The following is an 18,099-nucleotide window of genomic DNA, read 5'->3' as shown; positions in this document are numbered from 1 at the left end:
GAGCAGGAGGATACTGCAAGGGAACACTTGAGATTATAGTTCAGAGCCAGCTGCTTCTCTTTCTACTAAATGACAGGGTGTGTATCTCTCCCCTCACTGAAAAGCAAGGTGGTTAAGTACTAGGTGGATTGCACTTGTTGTGTGTAACTTCTCTCTCCTGTAAAATCTCATTGGTTGGGGGGGGTGGGGGGGAGAAATGAAGTGCACTTCCATAGCATGGCAGGCTCCTTCCAAGCTTCAGCCTCACAGATTCTCATTTCAGTTTCCCCTGGGTAAGGAAGATCAGATGGCACTTAAATGCCAGTCCCATGACTGCTTAGAGATGCCTGCACCTCCCTCCCTCGGGAAGATGTAGAAGTAGGGCTTTTGTAGCAATTACGCTGGAGGCAGAATACAATGGATTCTCCTCTGCTGGAGGCTATTCTGTACAGAAGGAGAAAAACCAACTGAGTTAAAAGCTTGGGAAAGGAACAGCCATGAAACCCAGCCTCTGAAATGATGATCCAGGACCCTTGGAGCTCTGCGTAATGTGCTGCTACCAACAGGCAATACAAGAAAAAAAGGTTAAGTCTGGTCATAAGGGTCAGGTTCTAGCTAAGACATAGCACACAGACGCGTTGCCTGACCATAGCCAGTGCCTCACCCTCAGGGGTTGAGAGACTGTGACACAAGTGATTTAATAAAACTCAGGCTGCTTTATTAGAAAGTTACAGCAGAAATGTAAAAAAGTTACTACAAAGATATTTACAAGTCCCTCTACACGTAGTGCTAATGTCAGAAAGCAGCTCCCCCTGCTGCAGCCAATAGAGGCTTTCCCCTAGGGAGATGCCAGCAGGCAGGCTCCAGAACTGTAAACATAAGTCCATAGTGGTAGAGGCTGACCAGAGCTCTGCGCAGGGAAGCTGCTGGGGCGGGGGGGGGAACCTGCCCAGCTAACACAACTGGGCTGGGACACCAAAGTGGAACTGACTACACCTCCCATCAGCTGCCTTTTTAGCAATTTTTCCTTGTGGTGAAAATGTCCCAGCCCAGTCCTCAATGAAATGCAGTATGTTTGTAGCCAAGCTGCCTAGGCAGAGCAGGAAGGTATTTACTAGCTACCTGTGGCAGTGATTGCTCCTCCCAGTGCTGTGCACAGTTAGTTAGGGTTCAAAGCTTGAGTCTAGACTGGGTTTCTCCTGACATCAATCATTCCTGGATGGGAGGGCATTGGAGCAACATTGAGGCTTGCTCTGCGCAGCTCCCTCCAGGGTTTGGGCAGAGGAGCCAGGTTCCATGGCAGAACCACATCCTGGGGCTGCCCAAGTCTCAGCAGGTACTCTGCCTCTCTCTGCTGAATCCCCTCTGGGCCCAAAGGGTTGTCACCAGGTAGTGAAGAGCGCCTCCATGTGGATGGTAAAGGTGCATGCACCACTTCCCTATTCTCATCCCTGCACTTATGGCTTCCTTCAGTGACAGCCACCTGCTGTTCCACAATACCAGTGCCCGATTCTTCACAGGTCCCAAGTACAGCAGGTGGTCTGTCCCCAGCTCCAAGCATGCTTCTGTCCGCTCCTGCTGGAGAAGACAGGTTGTTAGAGAAGTGGTTCTTTGGAGAGACCCTTAGATAAGTCAGGGAAACTCAAGTCCGTGCCAGTTACAGCAAGAGATTGCTGAAGGGCTCCATCCCCTCTGCACCGAAAGAGTGGGCATGGATAATAATCCAGAGGCAACTGCCCCGACATAGGCTCTGCCCTGCCCTTCAAACTCTTGCTGCTATAGAAATGGGAGTTTGTACCTGGTCACATGCAGGCAAATGAAAGCATGCCTCGGTGGTAAAACTCAAGCGGCACTCCCTACCCTGACCAGCAGGGGTTTCCTCACCTTTACTCTGTCCTGGGTAGCTCAGATTACTCAGCCTCTGGTTCAGCACCTGGTTTGCCCACACGTAGCGGCTCAATTCTTTTTCCAGCACTTGGATTCTTCCCTCAAACTGTAGCTTGCTGCTGGCCAGCCCCTCACCCATGTGCTCTACAAAGAGAAGGAGTGTTATTCCAGGCGGTGGAGCTTAGACACTGCGCTGTAGTTGCCCTGCAAAGGGTTCATGAAGCAGAGGAGCTGTTGGGCCACAGAACTCCATCATGGAAGGGTTAACTGAGGCAGGGGTATCAAGGAGCCCACTTGGCTTGAGGGAAGAACAGGGTCCACCTCCAGGGGCATAGGGAGACAGGGGCGTTACCTTGGCTCTGCTGGAGCAGGAACTGGATGTTCTGCTCGTGCTCCTTCTGTTGCAGGGTGAGCTGGCGGTCCATCTCCAGGTGCTGGCGCTCCACGGCCACCTCCAGCCAGTACACCTGCTGCTGGTGCTCCTCCAGCTGCATTTCCAGCTCGGAGAAAGCAATGTGCTGCCTGTGCTGATCCTCTCGCAGGGTCACCACCTGCCCCGGGCCCAAGAGCAGGCCCCATGTCAAACCCTCACCAAGGCTCGGAAGCTTCGCTCTTCCCCGCTGATCAAGTTAGTTTCTTGCTAAGGAGCAAAAAGGGCTTGGTCTTCAGTAGACGCCAGCACTTTCAAAGGGCCACAGCTGCCTCAGTGCCATGGGGGGGAGCCATGCAGCATCTGAGAGCAATGTCAGGGGGCCAGCTAGAGCAGAGCCCAGCTGGGGTACCCAGCACTTCCGCCCCAGTCAGGGTGTTTGCAACACTGGGGGCTTGTGTGTCACACAGAAACCAGGCTACAAAAGGAATAGCGGGGGGCTGCCCCCTCACAGTAGAAAGCCAGCAAAGGACCAGGACTCCTGGGCAAAGGTACCGCACAGTGCAGGAGGGAAGTGCCGTTTGATTAGACACCACGGTCCCAAGCTGAGCAGAGGGCTGGGGCAGGGCACCTATCTGGACCCTACCTTATCAAAGTACTTGCAGAGCAGAGCTCGGGTCTCGGAGGAGGAGAGGTAACTGAGCTTGGCCATGAGGTTCATCTCGCACTGGGACAGCAGGCTGGCCGAGGCCCGCAGGACCCGCTGTCTGCATGTGATTGACTCGTTCTTGTACTCGATCGCAGCATCCAGAGCCTCAATAGCCTCGTCCAGCTGGAACAGGATCCGCTCCTCCTGCCGCCCCGGGGGGAGGAAGGGAGCTGCAGTTACTCCTGGGTTAGAATGAGGGGGAACGGAATCCACCCAGAGCAGTCAGGTAGGTGATCTGCAAGCTACACCCAGGCTTCAGCCCTGCCGGGGCCCCTCACTCTTGAGCCCCCCCTCTTATTCCACTCGTATCTGACACACACAGAGCTCTGCCAATGCACCTTACTACAGACACGGGCCTCCCAAAACAGATATGTCCAGCCTCAGGCCTCTTCCAAGACTGACAACTGTACTCAACTGTGCTAGATTTGGATTGACTGTAATGTGCAAAATCAGGCCCATCACAGTCTTCTTCCATGTGACCAGCGTAGCTCTGAGGCTAGGCGCGAAAGGTTAGCACACAGCCCTTTCCTAGACATCCTCTCACTATCTACACGAGCTGTGGGGTGGGCCCAAAAGGCAGCTGGTTACCTCCGGGGATAGCAGGGTGCCCTGGCGCAGCTTGTTGTCTATCTCCAGCCTTTGTTTGAGCAGCTGGTCCTTCTCCTGGCGCAAGCTATTGATCTCCTGCCGGATCTGCTGCTGATCGTGGGCGCTGCCATGACGGAGCTGTCCGTTTTTCTCCGTCAGCTCCTTTTCCAGGAGTTCCAGGCGGCTGGACACACGCACGATGTCATCCGTCAAGGCCTGGAGCAGCAGGAGAAACAAGACCTCACCTGAGCACCTCCCCAAGGGAAACCCAGCCCTGCAACTGCCCTCCACGACACCCACGCAAGCCAAGGGCAATTAAACCAAACCATCCCCCAAGCCACAGCGAGAGGAGATTCCAAGGCAGGAGTTTAATGGAGAGGCTGATGTGGCTCAGATTAAAGGTCAGGAGAAGGCAGAGAGCCAGCAGAAGTCACACAGTGTGGGCACTACTCCCTACCCCAAACCCTGCTGATGCTGCCTCAGTCCAGACCACATCCCCAGCACCGCCAAAGCACAACACTCCTGCAAGCGTAGGGCAAGCACTCTCCCCCTCCCCATTCCCCAGCAGGAGCAGCTGTGTCCGAGGGACCTCCTGCATCCCACCTGGCTGGACCGGCGTCTCTTCTTCTCCAGGCCGTTCTTCTCCTGCAGCAGCGCTTCCTTTTTGGCCACTATGGCTTCCCGTTTCCTCAGCTCATCCTCCAGCTCGTCCAGGGCACGACGCTGCTCAAGGACTTTGTCCATTTCCAGGTCCAGCCACTTCTTCTGCTCCTCGATTTTCTGATGGAAAGAAAGGAAGAGAGGTAGGGGATGGGGGAAGGATGTGGTCATCGATAGGAGGGAGGTTAGGTCTGGGGGGCGGAGGCTTCTACTAGCTACTTCTCTGGCCCCATCACTGCAGATCTGAATGCTTCACCCCTTAATGGATTTATCCTCACACACCCCTCTGAGCTAGGGCAGTGCTCTTATCCCCAGTGTACAGAGGAGGAACTGAGGCACGCATAGGCTGTGATTTGCCCAAGGGCACACAGGAAGTCCGTAGCAGAATAGAGAACAGAACCCAGGTCTCCTGAGTAACAGGTTAGTGTCCTAAGCACTGGGCCGGCCCTCCTGTCATCCGGCCAACAGAGAAGGCTTCACCACAGCTGCTCCATGCCCCAGCCATTTGGGATTACTGGGGCTCAGGAGGGTCCTGGCTAGGACAGGTCAGTGCACTTCAGGTCCCAAGAATATGTGGGGCCCAGAGCAGAGGCTGCATGTGAGCTTTGCCCCCTGGGGAAGGAGGATACAGTGAATGTTAGGGGTGTGGGTCAAGCTCAGTCTGTCCTGCCTGGGGGGAAGATTCCAGTGACAGCTGCTAATGAGGGCATGGGGGCCAGACACCTTTGCTGACATTACCAATCTGGTGCAGGACTCCCCTAAGTGCCCCCCGCATTGGAACAGGCAGGTCACTGCTATGTACCTGCTGCTGCTCCAGGCTGATCACAGACCCATTGCTGCCGCTCCTCCGTTTCCTCTGGAAAGCTGCAATCTCCTCAGTCTTGATGCGCAGGATCTTCTGATGCTGCTCATGTTTCAGTTCCAGCTCCTGCGTGGGGGGAGCAGCCGTTAGTTTGGGGGTGCAGTGGGGGGAGAACAGGTTGATCCCGAGCCAAGGAGCTCAGACTGACAGACGGGGCTGGAGCCCTCACAGCCTCAAGCTCAACTCATTGGGCCAAGCTGTTACTCCAGAAAAGGCAGTACAGGCTTCCCTCCGCAACCTGCTGCAGGTGAGGACACACGGACACACACCAGAGCTACCCTCTGCCCTTGGCTGGCCCCCAGGGGTCTCGCTCTTACCTTGACTCGGTGCTGCCGTTTGTGCATCTCCGTCTCCAGGCGGCGTTTCTGCTCCGTCTCCTCACGCAGGCGCCTCTGCAGCTGCCCCTGCTGCCGCCGCATCAGCTGGATGTTCCTTTCCAGCTCCCGCACCCGCTTCTCGCTCTGGGCAGACAGCGACACCAGCCTCTCCGTCGCTTGCTTCTTCTCTCGCAGCACCTGCCACGGGACAGCTGCTCTCAGACTCGAGGCCAGGAAACTGGACACCACCCTGCCCTTTGGAGAATCCCTGATAGCCTTTGGAGAGAGAGCGAGCCCCCAACCCTATTCCTTCGACAACCCCTCAGACACAGGAGCCACAGCCTGGGGGCAAGCAAGCTGTGCTCAACCTGCAAGCGCTTCAACTCCTCCCAGCTGGGGCAGAGAGGTGAGGACCCCGCGCTCACACTGACCCGTGCCTTGCTCTGGGCTGCTGCAACCCTCGTGCGATATTCCTGCAGTTTGCATTTCTCTCCAGCGTCCTGGGGCTCCTTCCCCTCCAGTTCCTGCAGCTGCTTCTGGCCACTGCTCAGCTCTGCTCGCACCTGTTCCGCCTCCTGCTCCAGCTCAAAGATCTTCTGGCAGTACTGTCTGTTCATGGCCTGGGCATCCTTGCCTGAAAGCACCAGGAAATCCACACTGTTGCCAACTGCTCTGCACCCTCCCGCCCCTCTCCCTTCCAGGAGGCACAGCTGGAAGGACAGCAACGCCAAGGGACTGAATGGACCTGGCAGCTTCAGGCATTCGCCAGCCCCTCAAGAGCAGCAGTTGTGGCACCAGGATACTGGGCTGTGCTAGAATAACCTCCGCAGGGCACGAGCTGGGGCTGTCCCGGGCCTGTTGCACAGGTGCACAGGCAAGGAGTCACTTCCCTTTTCTGGGGATCAGATTTCCCACCTTGCCCCAACGTTCTCTTGGCTCATCCTGCAGGAAGCCCCACTGCAGCATACTACGTAGGCCACCAGCCCTGCTGGTCTGATCTCCAGCAATCCCTGCTCTGGCTTGAGATGGGGCTGGATGCTGTGACTCCTCCCCTTCTTCCAGTCAGCACCCTTCCTTCCCTCAGCTCCTCCAATGAGAGACCCTGAGAGAGCCAGAGGAGAAGCCAAGAAGACGGATCTCAACCAGTAGGTGGTGGCAGAAGCAGCACTAGAGTGGATAGAGGGGGAGAGAGATGGCTGAGGGGGGGACTGTCTCATACTGCATGCAAGGGTTTAATCAGTATTTTCTGAGGCCAGGCAAGCAGCTGGGCACAAGGCCCACTTCCCTGCTGAGGAGGGAGAGTCCCCTTGCTAGCAGTAAGAGCAAGCCCCCCAAGATGCAGGAGAGCGTAGCCCAGATCCAGGGAGTGGGGCTATGCTTGTGGTAACAAGTGTGGCGGGGAAGGTCACTCAGCGCACTGCGAACCTGGCCTAATGGGGAAGGCGCACAGGGAGGGATGCAGAGTTGGAGGAACAGAGGGAACAATGTCCCACCAGGAGAGAAGACAGGCAGAGATCCAGCATCTCCTCCCATAGGTGTAAGCCCAAAAGCCCCAAAGCCTCCCTGGTAGGAACATCACCACTCCAGTAGCTCTGCACCTGTCTTGATGAGCTCCGCGATCAGCTCCTCCTTCATGCGAATGTTTATTGCAAGCTCCCGGATCTTCTGCTGGGCTTGCACCAGCCGCCGCTCTGAGTCCTTCCCTGAAAGACCTTCCCTGGGACCAGCCTGCTCCCTTCTCCCGCAGGCCTCTGTAACACAGAGAGCGAGCCTGCTTCAGATCCTCGCCCAGGAAGCTGCCGTCCCAAAAGCAAGGTGGAGAGCGAACAACAAGCCAATAATGCTGTGGCCCAGATCAGGCGGAACGCAGTCCATGGTTGCCCTCATCTTTAATACCACCGCTACAACCCTCAGTCTACAGATCCCAGCATGCAATGCTCCATCTTGAGAAAAGCGGCCGGGCCACAATCTGCTCCGTTCTGCGTTAGTCTGGCCTAGGTTGGGCAGTCTGGATACCCCTGCACCACCTTTTTTTTCCAGAGCAGAGCACATGGCTGGGCTCCTCACCACTGCCAATAGGGACTGAGGGCATCACGAACCTTCAGAAGATCCCCCCCGGGATACACAGTCTCCACTCACCTTTGGCCAGTTCCGGGGGCTCCTCCTGCATGGGCAATGAGTTGCCTCTGCTCTGCTCCTCACACACCTTGCTGGAAACGTCCTTCTTGATCCAGCTTCGGATCCCATTTCTAGAACAGCAGCAAATCAGTTTAGCTGGGTGCAGGCTCCGCTACAACTGAGGGAAGAAGGAACCTGCTCCAAGCCTGCCACATGGCACTAGCCCAACAGAGAGGGACGAGACTGCCCTTGGCCTATCAGGCAAACCAATGCTCTGTGGGAATGGGTTTCAGAGGGGCTGGGATCAGGAATGAAGCAGCAGACTCAAATCCATCTCAGGCCATTTTCCAGTGGACAGGTGCTCACATCCTCCAAGCCAGCAGTTGGCCAAGGGCTGAATGGCCCCAGAGATGAAGCTCACCTCTCAACTCTAAAAATGGCCCCTCCAAATCAGGGCAGCGATACAGGAGGAGGAAGCTTGAAATGCCCCTGCCTGTGTTGTGCAGGGTGGGCTCAGTCTCTGGGGCCATCAGGCCTCTGCCAGCACTAGCCTTGCTGAGCAGTTAGATGCTAATCTGCAATTCAGCCATTACAAACACACTCACTTTTCCTGACTCTTCCGGTTTGGCTTCTGTAGTTCTACAAGTACCTCTCGGACTTAGGGGACATGGCACATGCCTGGCTAAGGGCTCCGAGGTGGCTCATTTAGAGCCAGCCCAATTCCTGGTGCAGGAGTCTCTGGCTGGCGATTGGACAAGTCCTTAATCAGGGGAAGCAGACATGGTGTTCAAGGAGTGGCCCCAGCCGACGTTCCCGTGTGTGCAGCCTCCACTCACCTGCGCTGGTGCAGGGACCGTTTCTGCTCCCCCTCTTCGTCCAAGGATGGCTCAGAGTCCTCACTGCACTCCCTCATCAGCATCACGTCTTTGGCCTCCAGACTGCAGGCACGGCTTTGGCAATGCACCACCAGGTCCTCCCCCAGGTGGGATGGGCTGCTGCTGAGCTGCTTGGGGCAGAGCGGGTGGTCATGCACGGAAAGATGAACAAACTGCGTAAGGCCCAGGGCTCAGGAGGGGGCACTGAGTTATAAAGAGGGGACAATGTGGAGCTCAGTGGCTTTGTGAGCAGGGCTGGTGAGTTCCTGGACCCAGCCAGCTGCTCAGCACACCAGGCTTTACCTGCAGCCTGGGCTCGGGATGCAATATGTAAGTGCTCAGACTTGGTTGAAACCAGTTTTTTCCCAAACTGAGCAAAGGCCTCACAACAGGGAGGACAACACCAACGCCTAGGGCCGAGTTAGAGACTGAACATGGGAAAGGCCAGCTCCTCCATTCAGGGGAGCCAGAACAGAAACCAGCCCTTCCCAAGAGCAAACACCCGTGGAAATGACTTACACCCCCACCTTTCCACAATGGACTCTTCTGCTCTGGCTCGTGTGGGACGGCCTTGACTGGACCAGGCTGAGGCCATGGGACCGCGTGGTATCCAGCGGGGCCGTGTGAGGTCTCTGGGCGAGCTCCACCAGGTGAATGTTCTGCAGCAGCTCTGGCACCTGCAGGTCTGGCATCGCCATCTCCAGGCGCACATGTAGCTCAGATATGGCATCCTGCTGCTCCTGCAACTTGTTGCTCTGAAAAACAACGGAAGATGGGGTTTCCCACGCACGTCTCTCAGGCCTGCTGCTAGCACAGTAGCAAACAGGACATGCTGCACTCTCCCTGATTTCCCGCCCCCGCTCTCTGTGCCATCCGGAAAAGGAGTGGCAGATTAATAGGAGAGATGAGATAGGCAGGGAGATTTGGCTGGGTTTGGGGAGTGGAGGGGGCAGGCACTAAAAATCCAACAGGAAAATCCCACCCCAGAAGGGAGAATCTACAGCACAGGCCAGGCTGGGCCAGGCAGCATCTGAAATTAAAGGCTCCCTAGTTGGGCCTATTCTCTGAGGAATAACAGTGCGATGAAGGTTGAAAAGGGAGCAAGGGCCTGCAGGGACACCAGGAGGGTGCAGGGAGGGTTTGCCCACCAGGACAGAGAGGTGCAGGTTGCAGGCAACAGGAAGGGGAGGGGACTGCTGGGTCAGATATTCCCCTGGGCATGGGCAGAGGCCAGCAGTACCTGCAGTTTGTACTGCTCCATGGCATCCTCCAGGGCAGCTAGGAAGTCACGGTTCTCCTCCTCCAGACGCTCCACCTGTCTCTGCAGCTGGGCCAGGTGCTCGTCTCTGGCTGCCTCACATGCTTTCTCTGTGCTCACCTGCCCGCAGGGAAGGGAAGAGAGACGGCATCAGTAACCCCCCAAACGTCACTGTGCCCCCCTCCCCGCCCCACACGCGGCACAAACAGGTATGTCTGCTATACGGTGTGCCACTCACCAGTCGGACACAAAGACCTGTTCACTTCTCCCCATGTGATTGGGGTGACAGGCCCGAGAGGAAAGATGTTATTTAGACCGTTACTAAGTCAGGCTGCAATGGGGGACACTGCTGGGAGCGAAGAGTTGCAGTGCTAGCCATTCCCTCTGCAGGTTGTGCTCAGTGGGGCTCCCACAACACACACCCCCTCCCGCCCCATTGAAATAACTTCTCTAGTTCTACAACCGCTTTCCCCACCAGAGGGGTAGGTACGTTCCAAACTACATTGGAAGCTAGTTTAATTTCACATTTAAAAAAAAATCCCACTGGAACCCAGCCACCGTTCGGCCTCGCTACCATCTGCCAGCAGGATCCAGGCTTCTCCCTCACTCCCCGGCCACACTCCCTGTGTGGATGCTGCTTTCCACCTCAACAGCAGCTGCCTTTCAGTGGGGAGGCACCTAAGAGGGATTGGGAAGCTTTCCTAGTTGATGTCTGAGAAGCACTTTGTCCTCTGTGGAGGACAGGGACTGCTGAGTTATTCAGGGGAAACCAAAACTGAACCTGTGTCTCCCAAATCCCAGGCTAACCCTAACCATTGGCCCATCCTTCTTCTCTCATAGGGAGTACTACTCCCCTCTACCCCCAGGAGGCTGCGCCCACCCACAGATGGGCTCTAATGAGGGCCTAACACAGAGACAACCTCATCTCATTCTCTTCTTTCCCACTGCCAATGCAGCTTTTCCTTTACTGTCCTTCCCAGGTGCTTCTCAGCACTCTGCTCTCGCACCAAGCATCACTGCCTGCGTAGCCTGGCCTGGGGCAGGTGATACCAGACTGACACTTCTCACTGCCCAGGGTGACCAAACAAGGGTGACACCCCAATACCTGAGTCTGTGGTGGCTTTGAGCCTTGTGCCTGGGGGCGCCGATCCTCTGCTGAGGTGCTCTCAATGCCGCTATCCAGTCCAGAGGCAGAGGTCAGCTCGCTCCTCTCGCTCTCAACCACACACAACCACTCCTTCACTCGCAGGATCTGCTCCACGGTCAGGTTGCCTTCCCCCTGCAGTTCCATCAGGAGCTGGTAGGCAGCGTCCGTGCACGTCCTGTAGTGAGCGCACTCTGCCAGCAAGCGGGCCGTGCGGTCTTGTGGGCACCGCTTGGCAGCGTCGGAGCGGTTTATGATACGGGTCTCTGAGCGATGCCGCTGCTCCAGCGCCCTCTGCAGGTTCTTTATTTGAAGCTGCAGCTCCTCTACATGCTCTGTCTCCCTGCGGCAGTTCACCATGGCCTTGTTCTTGATGTTCTGAGCTCGGCTGGCGTAGTTCAGCGTGTTGAGACTCTCATCGAAGTCAGAGGAGGAAGGGCTGACGCAGGCGATCATGACAGTCTGGGCATTCCCCCCCAGGGAGTCTTTCAGGATCCTAAGGAGAAGAGCGGAGACATCAGATCAGAGCAAGGGGCTGCAGCCCATGCTACGGCAGACATGCCAGGGGCTGGCAGGGTATTCACAGCACCACCCTTCTGACAGGGTAAACCCAGGGGTACAAAACGCTTTATCATCAGCTCAGTGCTGGGGAAAGGGGCCAGGACGACAGCCCTGAGCTCCTGTATGTTCCTACGGGAGAGGGAGAGCACAGCCTGAAGCACTGCAAGCGTCCCTCATACCGATCTCTGGTGAAAATGCCTCCAGTACAGCATCCCTTCTGGGGATGAGAGGGGCTCCAATAACCTCTGCTGGGCATGGTAACAAGGGAACCAGTTATGTGACCCTGTCCAGGCTAGGAACTAGACTGAGACCACCTTAGTTCACACAGGCCCCAAACCGCCATCTGATGGGAGCATCTGCTAGTCTCGGCTAGGCAGGAACAGATGGGACCCTCCATACCCCACTCCCAGTGCCCTGAGCCACAGCAGCACAGGTCACCCGCCGAATGTTTTATAGTGAAGCAGCATTGGAACAAGCTGGACTTTCACGCTTATCCTTGGCTCCCTGCTTCTCAGGGACCCCTCCAGCCAAACACACCTACAGGATGGACTGACAGGCCTGGATACCTGTGGCCTTTTGGAGAGATGGACAGCTGACCCATTCAGAACCAGTCAGAGAGCCTCCAAGTGAGAGCAGCAGGGGCAAGCAACCTGGCAAATTTAACTGTGGCAGCCACCAACCCTGACTGGGCAAGGGTGGTCAAACCCCAGCGAAACCCCTCGGCATGCTGGGAAGGAGTAGAGAAGGCTGTTATCCCTGCTACGGGGCTAAGAGAGCACCAGCCAGATGAGCAGCGTGATGTGGGTGGCCCAGGAACCATGGGGTACCTGGTGATTTTGGAATCCCTATAAGGAATGTGGCTGCATTTCCTGCGGGGGTCTCCCAAGGCGCTGATCACATTGCCCAGAGCCAGCAGGCCACTGTTGATCTGGATACTCTCCTTCAGGCGCTCCCCTGTGTTTCCAGTCTTCACCACCCGCTCTGAGCCCGCTAGGTCCACAAAGTGGAATTTGGAAGCCAGGACTTGGCCGGAGGCCGGGACCGAGGCCCTGTCGTGGAGGGTGAGGCGGGTGAGTCGGCCAGCACCGCGCCGCTGCTCCATGGTTACTGTGAAGATGGTGTGCGAACGGCTCGACTGTGTGTTGATGTGGGTGGCTCCCGTGTGCTTGACCGTGTTGCCCATTTCCAGCAGGCTCAGGACCTCATCCAGCCCCTCCACTTCGGTTTCCTTCACTCCATACAACACTGTAACGAGACAAACACAGCAGTGACAGTGCTGGCATGGATACTCACACCTACTGCCCGGGAAAGCCACACAAAGAGACAGCTAGGATGTTCAGCAGGGGTGGAAGGGCAGTTGGGACTCACATATAGAGTAACTCCCAGAAGGGAAATCTGTTTCCTACCCAAAGGCTTTTCCTCCAGTCAGCAGGGTACACCGGTTTGTTATTGTAGGGTTGCTTGAAAGGGCCAGACTGCGCACCCAGCTAATTCATCATGGGCCACGCCCCTGCATTCAGCCATAGGCATCTATTTTAAGCAACCAATGCTGGCTCATTTGTTTGGGGGACAAACCCTTCCACCCCAGCCTCACCAAATAAATAATGGGCGTAGCTCAGATACAGTGAAGCAGAAAAATGAGGTTGCTTAGCTACCCTTGGGAACAGCCCCAGGACTGAAATATTGGTCCCGATCACATACAATCCCTTTGGAGGCCTCCACAGCACACCCTGGCTGAGCTTCTCAGAGTCGACGGTGCTTAAGAAAGGCAAGGGGCCACAAATCTCAAGTGTTGCTGAAAATGGAGACCGGCACCCTGAAGGCGTCCCTTTAGACCCCTTCCATGCCGACTGCTGCCATCACTTTCTCATGGTCCCGCTGGACCCCAGGAATTTCAGAGGGAATGGACCAGAGACATCAGGCAGCAGAGCAGTACTGAACTAAGGCCAGTGTCTCATCCAGTATTGTCCTAGCAATGCCAGATGTCCTTCAAATATTCCACTTGCCTTAGAGAATACGTAATCCGGAGCTGCCCCTAGAAGACAGAGACTCTACCACAAGGCTAGCGTGGGTTTGTTTGGCCACAGTTACTTTCTGTGCATAAGGTAACTACTAGGCACATGGCTAGTGTTCAAAGGTGAGGCCCCTGCGCTGCTTCAGAGAGCCCAGTGCAGATGGGGCTATAAAAAAGCTCTCCTTGCACTATTCAGCAGAGCCTGCTAGCCAAGGTCAGCTGCATGGACAGCGAGTGAGATCTCAGGTGCCAGGAGACTTCCTTTTACCCCCATGTTAAATGGCCACCTGTGAAATGACTTTCCAGCCCCGGGGGACCTGAACGGCTGAGCTGCTGAAGATGTTGGAAGGGATGTTGCTCCACCCACGTTCAGAAAAAAAAGCCCTTAGATAAAGCCTCACAGCTGGGCCCGCCCCAGTCAGAGCACATATTATGCCCCGTATTCTGTAACTGCATGCTATTGTGGCCAAAAACCTGAGTCCCAGCCACGGTCACCATTCATAAGTTTCATAGTAAGAGGCTGGGGGAGAGAAATGAGATAATCGTTTCTTTGTCAGGGCAGAAGCACAGTGCACTGCTTTGCAGGAACACACGTCCAGCCCTGGCCATGGGAGTCAGTCCAGGAGGGGAGTCTAAGAGCAGCCACAAGTACCAATATTGCCCTTGTCGTCCTCACGGATCTGGATGTCCTTGCTGGCCGTTTCCACTTGCAGCAGGTCCTGGAACTCCTCCTTATACACCTCCAAGTAGGAGATTCTGACTGTGTAGTCAATCAGGTCATTCTCATCAATGAGTTTGAAGGTCTCAGCCATGGCACGTGGGATGATGCCCTGCTCATCCTCATTGATGGAAGCTGGCACCGAGAGAGACACACAATCACCAGAAGCAGTGGATGCCCAGAGAGCCAACTCCAGTGTGGTGTGCAGCAGAGGACAATCAAAGCAGAGCACATCTCATGCCGTAAGGACAGTATGCCACAGGGACCAGCCTTACACCATCCCATGTGCTCAGCAGTGAGGGTCCATATTAAAGGCCCCTAAAGGAGCACTTCTCATAGGAGGTCCTAGGGTCCCTGTCCAAAATTCCCCTCAACCCACTGGTGCATTACTGCTGCCCTTCATGCAGAGGTGGTGTATCTTAGGGTATGTCTTCACAGCACAGTTAACTTAGCCTGGGTGTGAGTGTTCCCACAGCCAAATTATGCCCATGTCCTCACTGTTTCTGCACTCGCCCTTGTGTATGGAGGCACATCCCACAGTTCTTTGTACTGAGAGGTGCTAGGATTCTTTCCCAGCCAGTTGTGTCAATTGTAGGAAAACTTGCTTGTCCTTTGGGGGGAATTGTGGGACAGCACTGGAGGATTATCAACACTTGAGTGATTTAGCCTCACTGCAAAATGGACAGGCTGCAGCCTAAGTGAAAGCAAGGTCTGGGCTCTAACCCACACCCCTAGCCAGGATAACTAGCCCAGGTTTAACCGGGGTCAGAGATTTTTCTGTGTGGAAGGTCCTGTGGGGTTGGGCTAAACATAGTGAAGAACCAAGGTTAACTGTGCAGTGAAGACATATCCTTAGTGGTACTGCACGTATGGACTTGTAAAGTGCTTTCTTTAGGAGAGAAAAGTAAATTATAATATCCGTAGGTAGCAAACATTATGGCTGAGGCTGAAATGTGATTTCCTTTGAATCCAGCTCTGCTCAGAACTTTCTCCAATCAAAAAAAATGTTCTTCTGGGCTGAGAATTTCTTTAAATTAAATTAAGTTTTACATTGACCTTTGATGTGTGTGGGGAGTCTCCAATATCCCCAAACCATCTGAAGTTGTAAGCCTCAAACTTGGCATGAAGACAGCCCCAACTGCAAAAGGAAAAGTCAAGCCAAGCTTGAACACATACAAGCAATTTAGTATTTTTATAGCTATCTTTCTGCACATGCGCAGTAAATATTTTAAGGGGCCTTATGTACCAAAACAGCCAACCCTTCAGTATTAAAGCATTTATGGGAACTGAACAGCAGAAGCTCAAGAAAAGGGGGAAAAGGAAAGTGCAACAACAAAAACCTATGAAATGAAATGAAATGCAAAACTCCTTCTGTTAAGACTGATTTAGGGTATGTCTACACTTAAACAGCTATAGCTGTAGTGCTTCAGCATAGACACTCGCTACAGCAGCGGGAGGGGTTCTCCCATCGCTGTAGTTAATCCACCTCCCTGCGAGGCAGTAGCTAGATTGATGGAAGAATTCTTCCATTAACCTAGCACTGTCTATACTGGGGGTTAGGTCAGCATCTCTGAGGGGTGTGGATTTTTCACACTCCGAGGGATGTAGCTATGCTGATGTAAATTTTTAGGGCCCTGAGAAATAAAGGAAGCAAGGCTCAGGAAAGTCAAAGGTGAAGGCACCCTTAGGAAATCACAAAACAATCTCCTTGCTTGACCTTCCCAAGATAAGCAAGTGGTAACCATACTTCACGTGCTGCTCAAACACAGGTATTGATCCCAAGCCAGTGGATGAATAGTTTTGCAAAAGTTAAGTCAGGTTCCTATGGGAATATTACATCAGACACAGGAAAATGTGCAGTGCCTAGTTTTGCAGCTAAACATAAAAGCTCACTATCCACGGGGCACCAGAGAGAGATGTGTACTCTCTTGGTACAAGTGCAGGACAGGCAGTATGGCCAAGCTGAGGAGCCTTTGAATTTCCTCAACTTTTTGCCTGCTTCATTTCTCAGCCTTGACGTTGCACTATCACCAGCTTTTCATGCTATTATTACTAAACTAGCCCAAGAAGTCCTGTCTGCCCTGCTCACAGCCAGGCCCTGGGCAGTGGGTGGAGGAGGGTACCATTACCACACATGCATCAAGGGGGACAAGACTAGGAAGGTGCTACTTCTCCAGATACTCACAGACACTTGCTTCCCCAATGGTGTACGTTTTGCCCGAGCCTGTCTGGCCATAAGCAAACACAGTAACGTTGAAGCCTTCAAAGAAGGCCTCGACAAGCGGCTGCACACAGGCGCCATACACAGACTCCTGGTTTGAGGATTCAGTGAAGACAGCATCAAAGTGGAAATGGCGGTTACGCCCCAGGGTCACCTTGTTGGTCTCTGGGTCCCCATGCAGGCAGGCCTCGTGTCCATGCAACAGCTCCTTGGGCAGCAGGGGTCGAATGCGCACGGCCACTCTGACGGGAGTCTCCTCAGCTCGAGGCTGGGCCTCAGCTTTCAGACCCATGGTCAGCAACAGCAGCAAAGTCAGGAGAGCCCCAAGCCAGGTGCTGGCACCATCTCCCTGCCCACATGCTGTAAGGAGAGAAGTGGGTTAGTGTAGATTCAGGCCAGCAATTGCCTCTGAAAAACCATGGAGAAAGGTTCCTGATGATTTGATTGAGGGCTGCAGAGAGCAGAGCTGGAAAAAATCCAGGATCCAGCTACCAGGGGTCAGTGCAGGGCTGGGCCCTACTGTACATTTACTGGAGCTTTATCCAGTCTTGTTTCACACTTCCTTAGTTTTGGGGCTCCCACGCATTTCTTGAGGAGCTATTCCCCAGCCAGCTCAACCTCAGAGCCAGGACTTTATCCCCATAGTCGGTCTGCATTTCTCCACTGTTAATCTCCTCTAGCTACCCCTGCACAGCCTGAACAATGCCTCCGGCCCCTGGAGTTCATCTGCTTCACCTTGACTCTGCCCTGGCAACTGGAGGGTCACTCCTTTCCCCCACTCATCTGATTAAAATGGGGACAGGCTGGGGGCACAGGCAGACCTGGTAATCTGTGCCTCTTGGTGCCACCTACCAAGGCCTCTAGGCACCACCACTAAGCAGAGAGGGCAGCGCTCTCCGTAACTACCCGGGCGGCCCTAGCAAACCCCCACTCCCACAGGTACACACAGACCCTTAAATCTCCCCGGGGGCTTTGGGGGGTGGGGGAAGCTGCTGCCCCACTGAGCCAGCTGGAGACAGGAGGGGTGCCCTGAGTCCCTCCAGATGGGAGAGCAAGGTGGGAGAAGAGGGTCACCACTCTGACCCCAGGGCAGTGGCTGTGTGTGTGTGTGTGTGGGGGGGGGGGATGCCAAGGGACCCAGGGGTGGTGGGTGTGTACCATGCTGGGCGTGTACCCCCGTCGCAGGGCACTGCACTGAGCCCCCTAGGGTGCTGGGCGCACCGGGGGGTGGGGGGGTCACTGAGCGCCCCGGGGGCGGGTTGGGGCCGCGGCGCTGAGCCCAGCAGCCCCCGCACTCACCCCTCGAGCCGGCCGGACACTAACAAGCCCCGGGCCGGGCGGAGGGGCCGGGCGCGCTGGGATGGCGTCAGGCGCGCGCCCCGGCCTGGGGGGGGGGGCTCGAGTCCCGCCCCGTTAGCGCCGCCCCCGCTAGGGGCGTCAACTCCGCCTGCCGCCGCGTCAGACCCCAGCGTCATCAGCCGCCCCCCACCCCCCCTCCAGGGTCATCAGCCGCCCCCCACCCCTGCCACCCCGCCCCCACCAGGGTCATCATCACCCCCCCCCCGCAGTCCTGCCACCCCGCCCCCACCAGGGTCATCATCAACCCCCCCCCAGTCCTGCCACCCCACCCCCACCAGGGTCATCATCACACCCCCCCCCCCGCAGTCCTGCCACCCCGCCCCCACCAGGGTCATCACCCGCCCCCGCAGTCCTGCCACCCCGCCCCCACCAGGGTCATCATCACCCCCCCCCCCCGCAGTCCTGCCACCCCGCCCCCACCAGGGTCATCATACCACCGTCCCACCCAATCCTGCCACC

The 18,099-nt window shown here is 55.6% G+C and overlaps 1 protein-coding gene across 2 annotated transcripts; it reads right to left on the bottom strand.

Annotated features, from left to right (window-relative positions):
• Window positions 1-675: 675 nt before the first annotated feature.
• On the bottom strand, window positions 676-17,670 carry KIF7 (kinesin family member 7). Of its 2 annotated transcripts, none has more exons than XM_048867201.2 (19): window positions 17,581-17,670; window positions 16,246-16,641; window positions 13,995-14,195; window positions 12,156-12,573; window positions 10,729-11,263; window positions 9,606-9,743; window positions 8,893-9,120; window positions 8,327-8,493; window positions 7,512-7,621; window positions 6,971-7,123; window positions 5,804-6,006; window positions 5,373-5,570; window positions 4,996-5,121; window positions 4,137-4,313; window positions 3,534-3,749; window positions 2,883-3,089; window positions 2,219-2,417; window positions 1,864-2,010; window positions 676-1,557 (listed from the first exon to the last, which is right to left on the bottom strand). In XM_048867201.2, exons 2-19 carry the CDS (start codon window positions 16,571-16,573, stop codon window positions 1,163-1,165), a joined length of 4,146 nt encoding a protein of 1,381 aa, XP_048723158.2. In that variant the 5' UTR covers window positions 16,574-16,641; window positions 17,581-17,670; the 3' UTR covers window positions 676-1,162. The 2 variants fall into 2 exon arrangements, with proteins under 2 accessions (XP_048723158.2, XP_048723159.2); XM_048867202.2 differs by having other exon boundaries at window positions 676-1,554.
• Window positions 17,671-18,099: the final 429 nt, after the last annotated feature.

Source organism: Caretta caretta, chromosome 10, assembly GCF_965140235.1.
Source record: "Caretta caretta isolate rCarCar2 chromosome 10, rCarCar1.hap1, whole genome shotgun sequence".
In the NCBI taxonomy this organism is placed as follows: Eukaryota; Metazoa; Chordata; order Testudines; family Cheloniidae; genus Caretta; species Caretta caretta.
Note: the sequence above shows the minus strand (reverse complement) of the source record. Positions and strands in the feature narration are given on the sequence as shown.

What these genes read in the sequence shown, in the direction of transcription:
- KIF7 (XM_048867201.2), bottom strand. Translation starts at nt 16,573, where the DNA reads ATGGGTCTGAAAGCTGAGGCCCAGCCTCGAGCTGAGGAGACTCCCGTC. An exon ending in CGCGGAGCTCATCAAGACAG is followed by an intron (nt 6,007 to 6,970) that starts GTGCAGAGCTAC and finishes TGGTGCTTTCAG; the next exon opens with GCAAGGATGCCCAGGCCATG. An exon ending in AGAGACGCCGGTCCAGCCAG is followed by an intron (nt 3,750 to 4,136) that starts GTGGGATGCAGG and finishes CTGCTGCTCCAG; the next exon opens with GCCTTGACGGATGACATCGT.